The sequence below is a fragment of the Lingula anatina genome, chromosome 1, assembly GCF_051362555.1.
Source record: "Lingula anatina isolate TDL-2025a chromosome 1, LinAna3.0, whole genome shotgun sequence".
Classification (NCBI taxonomy): domain Eukaryota; kingdom Metazoa; phylum Brachiopoda; class Lingulata; order Lingulida; family Lingulidae; genus Lingula; species Lingula anatina.
Window position 1 is genome coordinate 10,944,448 of NC_141767.1, and position 10,905 is coordinate 10,955,352.

General features: G+C 38.0%; 1 protein-coding gene and 1 non-coding gene across 2 annotated transcripts; one reads left to right on the forward strand and one right to left on the reverse strand.

Moving 5' to 3' along the window:
* The first annotated feature begins 3,193 nt into the window (after window positions 1-3,193).
* On the forward strand, window positions 3,194-3,265 carry Trnae-uuc (transfer RNA glutamic acid (anticodon UUC)). The gene has a single exon. It is a non-coding gene; the product is annotated as a tRNA-Glu (tRNA).
* A 179-nt stretch (window positions 3,266-3,444) lies between these two features.
* On the reverse strand, window positions 3,445-10,618 carry LOC106153746 (death domain-containing protein 1). Its single transcript, XM_013527835.2, has 13 exons — window positions 9,802-10,618; window positions 8,831-9,266; window positions 8,263-8,473; window positions 7,977-8,117; window positions 7,534-7,716; window positions 6,947-7,205; window positions 6,382-6,520; window positions 5,455-6,013; window positions 5,147-5,207; window positions 4,785-4,981; window positions 4,485-4,593; window positions 4,125-4,370; window positions 3,445-3,923 (listed from the first exon to the last, which is right to left on the reverse strand). The coding sequence occupies exons 1-13, from the start codon at window positions 10,301-10,303 to the stop codon at window positions 3,901-3,903; spliced, it is 3,066 nt and encodes a 1,021-aa protein (XP_013383289.2). The 5' UTR covers window positions 10,304-10,618; the 3' UTR covers window positions 3,445-3,900.
* Window positions 10,619-10,905: the final 287 nt, after the last annotated feature.

Genomic DNA, 10,905 nt, shown 5'->3' on the forward strand with positions numbered 1-10,905 from the left:
ATCAATCGAATATGCTCAATATAAAATTAAAAAATATGAAAAATTAGTCCAAATGATTTTTTTTAATTGCAAAAAAAATATACGTGTAAAAACTTTCAATGTACGCATAGTGATATCTTGGTCAATGCATTACAAGAATGTTGATGCTTAACATCATGTAAAAACCATCACTTAATTTGTACGTTCTAGTACGTGGTATGAACATTTAGAATTACATGTACAGTGTGTAAAGTCAAACTTTTAACTTTGCTGTGTCTCTACTTGTTCCAACTCTGTCGGAGGGTTTCGAAGCCAAGGGTGACATCGACGCTTATGTCGTGGGCTACTGACGGTGAAAGACGGCTTGCACAACCGAGAAAGTAAAGAATTTAACTGTTCATCCGAAAGCACTTTCTTTTGACACCCCTCTTTATTCTCATCTCCATCTTCACTTTGTGGGGCAGATGCAGAGGGATCGACTTTCTCACGCTTTTTCCGCAGTGTAGAGGTGGTAGGAGTCCCGGCCAATCGCTCTACAATATCTTTACATTGTTTTTCTGTCACAATACGATATGCTGGGATGTCGTAAAAATCATCCCTCCTCCGATAAAGTCCACAGAGTTTCTTGCTTATTTGTCTCTTGGAATATTTTTCCTCCCAAGATTTCGCCTCACTTTCTGTGGTGTGTTGGTGCTGCATACGCTCCGCCACCTCCTCTGGGCTATGTTTAGGATGAATTTTTATTAAGTATATATCATCCTCTGTTTCTATCACGGGAGGATCTCTGTACTTCACATCCGAGACAACGTGGCGAGTTTTGCTAGGTTGATACGTGTACATATCGACGTATATATTCAGTTGACTTGGCTTTGATAACTGTGATACACGCTACGCTTTGCTATCGTTATACGAACATAGTCTAAATAAATCAATGCGGTTAATCTTGGTTCGAGACGTAAAATAAATATCAAAAGCATTTATCAAACTCTACAGCAGTGAAACTGTGCTACCAATTAAACCCATGATGTAAGCGTCCGTTGGAGTTCCACTGGTAACTATGCGTTAGTCCTTTCTTGTCTAGCACCTCTTTTGGGGTCAGTCTCTTGGACTCTGGAACATTCTTTGGTGCGGCAAGACGGTTTGTAAACTCTAGCTGACTTCTAAAGCCTGCTTTATGGACTCCAGTGTACGTGAGTTGGAACCCTCCCAGCGTGTCAGTCGTACTTCTTGCACCTCGCGGTTCGCTTGGTTGGCAGTTTAGCACCTGTTCCTGCTCCTGGGGACCTTTTCCCGTTTTCTTTTGATTGCCTTCTGCCAATTGAACCCGCTTTCCACCATGGGCTTTAGGCATAATACTGCGATAAGATCTCACCGGTTCTTTCTTTCAGTTGTATACAATTTGGTGTCCAAGGCTGCTAATAGGCCTCATAGATTGTGCAATTTGTCGCTATGTGGAACTCTTAGTTGGCGACCTTTGTTGCTGAGCACAGGCAAAGATCGATTATACCGCCGTATAAAAGCCCCAGTGACTCGTTATCGATAATTTATTTAGGTTGTTTTCTTTACTCATTCTTACAGGTGCTACACATTTGTCCTGCTTTATCAAGCGTGTTATCGCAAGGAAATTAAGAAAAAGAATTGGTCTGTAAATTTGAGCATGGCAATGTTTACTGTTTTATTATTTTTTTTATCCCGGGGGTTTATTATTGAAAAGTTAGTGCTCAACAATCCAAATAACACAGATACACGGCATATAGGCCCTAACACAATAACTCGGGGGAAATTTTAGTTTTGTTGTTTAATACATATTATTCATATTATTTGTGAAAAATACCATGTCACATGCATATTTACATTTTGGTAGAGTGCAAGAAGGCTACCACAGAACAGCCTTTGAACTTCAACCTGTAGAGGTAAACATAGAAGATTTAACATAAAATGTTTGAGCCCAGACGGTCGAATCACAAAAAAATATCTAAGTCACTGCCTCCCTCCAGCACTGCCTTATCAAAGACTGTCTTAGTGCATGTCAACTTGGACAAACAAAACGCCAGTCATCTCATCTCAGTCATGTTCCACAATGAAAAACTAAAAATCAAAAACAAGTAATCCTACATGGTATCCGTTGATACCAAGTAGGTCTACTTGTTTTCATTTTTTAGTTTTTCATAATGGATCTATGTAATATGTCTTGTTGGTTTGATTTCTTACTGTTTATTTATTTATTTATTAAAGGCTCCGCCCTGTACATAAGTGTCCTAAGTGTCCCAATTTTAACATTGGAGTGTGTGGGTGGGTTAAACAAAAAACATGATCTTTTCTTTTCTAGTCAGCTTCAGGCCCAACACTGGTAAACAAGGACAACAACATTATTATAGCTGTTGATTGAAGTATTTTTTTTCGATTTTTTTATTCATGCGCGTATCGCCGCATGCACATAACACACCATGTGAGATTCCTCTGTAATAAGACTGCATGTGTTCTTTACAGAAGAAAGTTCATATTTTGGCATTCTACAAAGTGAACTGCCTTGAAAGCCTGCAATTTTATAAAACCAAGTTCCTTCTCTTTTTTTTTTCTAACATAGGTTAACAACCAGTACAGTTGAACACATAGCTTAATAAAGGAGTTATAACAGAAGGAGATTACACGCGTGGGGGCGGAGCCCGTTTTACGGCTCTCATTGGTCGGAATGAATAGAACCCGGAGAACAATGGGTGACTATCTCTGTTACGGTCTCGTTTGAATCTCGTTTTCCGGAAAAGGTGCCTTCAGAAGTTTCTTCGAGAGTACACAAAGAGAAAAGCATTCAAAAGTTCGTTAAAATGTTGTAACTCCTTGGCTTAATCAACCAGCACCTCAGGAATTTCCTAATCCGTTTTCACAGCTGTCTGGTAATACCTAAAATTGATCGATATCAGGCATTTGATACCATTTAGGCCTACTGTAATAGGTTACGAATCTTCGCACCTTTCTGAACACAGCTGTACGCAGCAGTCCCTCAAGTAGACCTAATAGGGTTTTCACACCGATGCACCGCAACACTGTTTTGACCTGTAGGCCTACATAATGTGTAGCTTGTTAAATTACACTTTTAGCTTTCTTTTTTATTTTGAGAAAATTTGTGTAATAAAAAAAAACATGGTCTGATACTTGAGTGGCACATAGTAACTTATGTATCAAACGGAACAGCACTATATGCGTACTTCAGCAGTCCGGTATGGTCTAGTGGTTAGGATTCCTGGTTTTCACCCAGGCGGCCCGGGTTCGATTCCCGGTACCGGAACACTGTTTTTTTTTTTCATTTGAGTGTATATTTTATTTATTTACTTTTGGTTATATGATGTATGGCCTTTTCATTTACACGTGTATATTTAACAACTATGTTTTTAGTATAATAATAAGAAGAATCAATATTATAAATTATCATTATTATCATTATTTAAAATAAAAAAGATGAAAGAATAAAAATAACAGACTTTTATTCTGGAGTAAAGTAGGCCTACTATGATTAAAGCAGCGGTTTACTGCAAGGACGTGACACTTTTACATAAAAGCAACAAACAAAACGAAATTACACCTTGGAGAAATTCAACGTAAAAAAGAGGTTTCACTTTTAAAAGAACAAGCACTGGACACTTATCTAGTCCATTACGGCACAATGTAAAACAAGTAATGCGTAAATCTATTTTAATAATACTTTTAGAACATTTAAATATTTAGAAATACTTTTAGAACAGAACAGAACGATATGAAAATAATATAACAGCTTAATCTGTGATAATGTTACGACATTACTCATAATGCTTAGATCCAGAAAACATTAAAGTAGTTACTGGAACACGTAACTTCATCTAAACAAAAGGAGGAATATAATGCATCCAGAGCAACAATATCGGATTAGTTGCTAAAATGTCATTTCTAGCCAACAAGCTGCACTTGCTCTGAAATGTGAGAAAGTATATTCTTTATAAAAACTCGCTAAAATCTAGTTAGTTTTTGAACAACCTAATAAATATTTCTGTCGTACATGTATTTTTTTCTTTAAACTAATGAAGGCTAAGACCCAATTAATTCAATGGTCCTAGAAGAAAGTAAATCCTACACTAGCTAAATTATCATATTAACACTAAAGATTTTTTTACCTGATAACTCAAGCAATCTTATTCTCCTAAGCGCTTTCACAAGAAGAAGGAGCTCAGCACGTGGTCCAAGATTTTCCCTCCATTTCACGAGGATTTGGAAGATTTTTTCCCGCATGCCATCATACTCTCCTTCAATATTCTTCAACTGTTCGTCTGTCACTTTGAGCTGACGGGACAGTTTAACATAGTTTGCATGGACTTGGCTGTCCTGGCAGATTTTAATGAAGGCTTTGCGTAATATGTTATCTGAAATAAGAAGACAAAAATGCACAAATACTGAGGTACACACAGTTCATTTGGTTAATAATGCATTCAGGTAGACGTATTTTCAAACCATCACACATACATAATAATGCGTACCTTTTATGTCCTCGGCTCTTTTCTGCCTGTATTCATCATCATGTTCATACACAATATATGCAAGATCAGGGCGACCCGCCGATGTCAGCGCTTTTCCCAGCAGCTCTACCTATCGGCAAAAGTTGCAAAAACGAAAACAGTTGATACACGGTAGGATCAGGTTGGCACATTTTCTTCATATAAGCTATCAATATTTTGAACAAAAGTTCACCCTCATATCACTCTCATCGCAAATACCTCGTTTCCTCCAGCCTATACATGTATGTTCTGAACATAAGATATCTTCAAAATACCACATACCTTGTCCATTGATCTTGGCACTTTCTTTGCCCAAGTAATCAGCATATCGTATATAGCCACTTCGTTGTCGCTGTTGACATTATTCCGCAGGATAGCCTGTACGCGACTTTTTCGAATATTCAAAATATGTGCAACCTTCTTCCATTCATCACCAAGATCAGTCGCAATATTACGAAGAACACTTTCATCGACCGGACCTATAAAGGGAAATAATATATTTCTCCTCTCATAACAATCTTACATGCACTTCTCCATATTATATCTTATCGGAAAAAACTTGTTAAAGTCACTGATGGCGTAATAATAGTGAGAATAAAATGAGGTCATGCTATTTGACATACTTATTTGATGCCTTTACTCACCATCAGGAATAAATGTGACAGGTGCTTTTTGGACCAAAGGTTTAGGAGCTTCTGGCTCAGGCTGTATAAAGAGAACAGTTAAGTTCAACAGTATGCTGTCAAGAGAGAGCAAATTTAATCAAAGTGGCACTATGTTGATAAGTAAGTTATGAGAATAAACATGAAAAGTTATTTACATCCTACCAACTGAAAAAAAAATTGAAACGGAATTGAATGTACTGCAAAAAAAAAACTATGAAATGTGTTTTTATATGTCAAGGTCTGAAAAAATGTGTAAACACAGAGACGCGTGTATTACCATACCTTACCTTAGGTAAACTGACCAGCAGTTCACAAAGTAGAATATCCCCCATCACCCACGTCACTTCCTCTTTTGGACCACTCTTTCCGCCAACTGCGTCTCTGTCTTCGTTCTCTTTCTTTATAATCTGTTTTATCATGCCTTTGGTGTACACTTGGACGAAGCCACGATAACAGTCTAGACTCTTCTGAGCAAATTTATCTATTTCCGTCACGTATATATTGACGCCGCTCTTTAACTGTGAGTTAAAGCAAAAATTGAGAATTTCCTCTTCGTCCTCGCATTGAATGTTTCCACGGAAACGCAAAAACAGTTCTTGTCCCTCGGTAAGTACTAGATCTTTACTCGCAGGTGGACCATCGTCAAAACCTTCTTCGGTCATCTTACGAAGAGCTTTGTCTATTTTGTTAGCGGCAAGACATTGAAGACTAACGTCGGACGGATCGTCAGATTTTTGACGCAGAACTGCTCTTACCGTTCGTTTCTGAAGGGCCGTTTCTATTAGATTTGCAAGCTTTTGTGCTTTCATTCCACCAGCTCCATGCTTCAGCCTTAGTGCCATGAACCTGAAACAGATATATAATAAGTGATCCAACAAAGAATTTCATCAGTTGAGGTTTGAACTCAAAATTACAATAGAAGCTTATTCAAAGAACAACCGAATTTGTTTTGGAAAAATATTAAAATTGTAACCGTGAATGGCCAAGAATGCTATAACACTTACTAAATGTTTTTGACAAGATTTTTCTCCCTGAAAGATTATGGTCTTTAGGAATCTCAATTTTAGAATCTACCCTATTCTTCTGCTGTAAATACCATACAGTTAGATGAATATGATGGAACGGAATCAACAAAAGCTTTAGTTTTGGCCCTTGTAGCGAATGACGCTGATGACTTTGGAAAAAAAAAGTCTTCTTTTTTCCCAATTTAGTACCTATCATATGGTTTCGTAATTTCAAATATGACTGCGTCTTTTTTCTTCGATTGACTTATGTCTATGTCCGCCATTACAATCCACCCCTCGTCGCCTTCTGTTCTTGTCAGCAAGAACACAGTATCTTCTAAGTCATCATCTAAAATGATAAAAAAAAAAAGCCAAGGTGAATGAAAACAAGATAAAAAAATAAAATCGTCTGACTTCAGTTGGCATTATGTACAATTCACACAAATACGTGCTCCAGCAAAAAATATATGTATAAGTTTATATCGGTATATTACACAGACGTTGTCAGAGGCTCGCATCATGATCATAATGTCCAATAATATCCAAGATTGTTCGACTTACATAGAGTTCGCCACAGAACTTTGCACGTGCCTGTTTATACTCAGCTTTTTATGTTGGCACTGGCAGACTACAAGACCGTACAAATAAAGCATAACCTTGTAATAAACACTTCTATCCATTCACAACGTAATCAATCCGAAACATGGCACTTGGGCGTTTTTCGTTTGTCATTTTTTAAACTTTTAATAAAAAAATCATTAGACAAGTACGTTACCTTCAGCCTTTTGTTTTAAACCAAGCGAGAAAGCCGAGGACGGTCGCGTGGACTTTCCCTCCTTCTCTTTGGGTCGTGCAGTCTGCGGTCGCTTCGCCTTAGGGTTGGGAGGGCATGGTATGGTCACCTGTATGGGTTTCTTGAACTTGGACGTGCTACATTGGAAGCGTACGATAGGGCTACAGGTAAGCAAGGGGCCGCAATCCTCGGATAAGCGTACTTTTAGCTCAGAAATCGCGAATGAGTCAACCGGTTGTACCTGCAATATTCATATTTATTTATTTATTTATTTATTTATTTTAAAGGTTGGATATCTCTCGCATTTGCTAATTATCCACGAACGTTCATGTTCAAATTATCATTTACATGAATTAATCATTTCAAAATGATTTTTACCAAACTGAAATATTTGAATAGCCAGCTTTTATTATTAAACAATTTTGCCCTAAAGCACATGAAAGTGTCTCAAAAACAGACAAAAAGGAACGAAAAAAAAACTATGTTTATTATAACAGGCCGTGTTGAAATTCATCTAAGCGTGGTTTACACTAATGCACCCATTTTTGCATTTTATTTTCTGTTCTTACTTGCAGCCCGAAGGTAGCAGTTGAAGGTACAGTCCCAGGTCTGCAGTGCAGCACTAGGCGCTGATCAACGGTTGACGACATCTTGCCGTCTTTCTTATTGGGCACTAGTCGATCTAGCTTTAACCTTGTCACCACTGCAAACTGGCCGAATGTCTTCAGACGACACTGGACAAATTTTGCTTCCTAGAAAAAATGTTAATTAGCATAAACCAATACTAGGCATATTATAGGAAAACTGTTTTTCTTATGTGACTTCAGTCACAAGAGAGGGGTCGAGGAGGCTAGGGGTCAAGAATTCTAAACTCTTCATAAGTAAATTTCCTTATTAAATAGTATTTCAAATGAAATAAAATGTTAAATGAAGGACTGCAAACTGCAAAATCATATTAATGTTTGTAGTTGAAAAGACACATATAATTTTAGTAGTAGGAAAGATACAATACCCGTAAATCCTGAAGAATGATCTCCTGCGACGGTAACTCCCTCCACTTATCCTTCCCTGTCTCCAAGTATTTAACAGCAAGTTCTCGACTGGAAACTTTTTGTGCGCAGTGTGGAATTGCAACAGCCAAAGGCTCCTCAAACTGGAAAGAGAAACTTTCAGGGGTAAGGGTCATATTGCAAATATAAATTTATCCTTATCGAAATGCCTAGTACAAAATTATTCCAACGCGTATCATATCTATTAGTCTTTGATCAGGATCAATTAGCAAAACTAAAAGGAATTACCTTGAAAACTACTTTCTCACTGGATGGGACGATTTCCACAATGTTGCTGACTAGCTCCTCGTTTTCCGCAATTGTGAGAGTAGAGTCGAGTTGGTTTAGTTTTTTACATTGCAGACTCTCTTCATCATCCGGATCCATGGTCCAGGGCATTGAGCGAACCACAGCCATGATACCAAGATCAAAATCGATTTGCTCTTCATTATACCGATAGCTAAAAAAATGCAAGGTAAGTATTCTTTCCTTAGTGAATTCTTCTCCTAGTGAAAATAGGCCGCAACTTGAGTGTTTAACGGTGACATATCTCTATAATTGTACACAGGAAGATATGCCGGCTAATGTCTGTCACCTAAGTCGTTGACTGAAGTACGTCTAATTAGTATACACCATGTTACTGCATTAAGAATAAACTAAATACTATTTATAATTCATTTTACACATTAGAGAAGCTTATATATGCTAGTGTTAGCCTTTTTTGTACAAAAAGTTGCTTTATATCATTATTTTATTAGTTTAAGCGAAGTAGTGTGGTTTAAAATAATATGATAAAATAATTCTGTCTAGGAGTTACGTGAAAAGTGGCCAGTTGTTTGGGTCTCTTCTTTCAGCCTCTTGTCTTTTTCTTTCTTCCTCCTCCTTTTGGCGTTCGATTTCTTCAGGGGTGCCTTTTATGCTTTCTAGTTCTTTGCGTTTCTTTTCCTCTTCTTCCCTTTTCTTTCTTTCTTCCTCTTCTTTTTTCTTCCTTTTTTCCTCTTCTCGGATGCGTGCTTCTTCATCTGCTCGCGCTTTTTCTTCTGCGGCTTTTGCGGCCTCTGCTGCAGCTTTGGCGGCATTCTTCGCTTCTTTCAAGGCAGTATCGGCTGCAATCGCTGCATCTGCTGCTTCACTTGCTGCTTGACCGGCTAATTCGTTTGCTTCAGCCAACTCTACTGCAACCTTTGCTATGTCGGACTTTACAGATGCAGCCCATGATAAAACCGATTTTTCTTCGGCAATTTCATTGCAATCTACAAATATAAAGGACAGATAGTTTCATTTGAGACATATGTTCACTGATGTATCTGTTGCTTGAATAAGGTTAGTTAAATCAACTTACGTTAGGTCAACATGATAAATGAATGTTGCTGATAAGGCTACCGAGATTAATTTGTTTTAGGCGCATTTATTCTGCCGATGTCTTTGAGTATCAGCAATCTGTACACAGAAGACTGATATTGCCTAATTTTCACCGAACGATTAGAGCATCAGTCTGTGCTTGCTCTTACTTTCACAACCTGTACAAACAAAAGGAAATACCTAAATGACAGTTCGGAGACGTAACAGATTTGAAAGGTAAAAGATAAAGGGATAAGAAAATAATACTAATGGTTTTGAAATATTCAAAGAAAACAAATAAAAAAGGAACATTACTTCCATATGTTAATGAATGACCCACTGACATATGTAACTGAAAAACTATGAGTAGGCCCTATCGTTATACACTGCATTTGTCTTGTCGAGTATACAGCTTTTAGAACAGAAACACCGTTGGCATAAACAAACCTTGCGATCCAGCCTCTTTTGATAACCAGCTCTTTAGACCTTCGTGTTCTATTTTTCCGCTAATGCTTGTCCTGAAATTGCTGACTATACTTCTCACTTCTCCGATTTTCGAGGACAACTCCTTAGCATGATTAACACAGTTCTGGTAGACTTTGACGGCCTCTGATAACCACTGCTTCAGCTCCTCCAGCTTGCTGTAGTCTTTCAGTGGTGCTGAGGCAACTTCTTGGTGATGCTTTACCATGAAGTCTTGAATTTGAAGAAGTTGTGAGTCTATACTCAATGAAAAATTGACTTGGAACTTATCGCCACCGGTACTTTCACCACTCTCCCCCTTACTGATTATGTTAGCATCGTGGTTCTCTTGACTTGGGATCTCATTTTCTTGGACTTTATCTGCATCATTACCCGCAGAATTAGTGTAGTCGGTGCTTTCCTCTATAATTTCCGAAGTAGAATGATCCTTGGGCTCCTCATCCCCTGTTGCGGCAACATCCGCCATTTTGTTGCCAGCGTAAACTATCCAAGACAGTGAGAAATCTCAGTCAACAGGTCGTTTGTAGAGGTCATTAGCTTTCTAGCACACGTGAAATAAGCATGCACCGCTCAAAGTATGTTACACGTACGCCGTACTTCGTTGTTGGGAAGACGCCATGGTTTTATTAAAAACCTAAGACTAAGTTCACCCTTAAATGCATTCCACGGTCTCGATTATGTGTGTTTTTGTTTGTTAGGGTAGGTTACAGTTTATAGGCCCCACAACCTTTGTCAAAAGTATAATGGTCGCTATTATACCAACCTTCACAGTAGACTTATTCAAGCTTGTTTGTGAAACTTGACACCTAGACGCATTGTTGTGACCCGTGCGCTGCTTAAGCATAAGGTAATAATTTAAACCAGCACTGTTGTTTATTCCATTTTGAATATGAAAGCAACCAGAGAATATTATCAATAAAATATTTTGATGCAAAAGTATCGTGTAAAAGTATCGTCTTGGTACTGCACAATAAATAACACCAACAGAACAAATTCTCAATTGCGGCAGGTGAGACATGATAATGACATCGCTTCGGCGACAGATTGCACCTCGGTTTGCCGCTATGG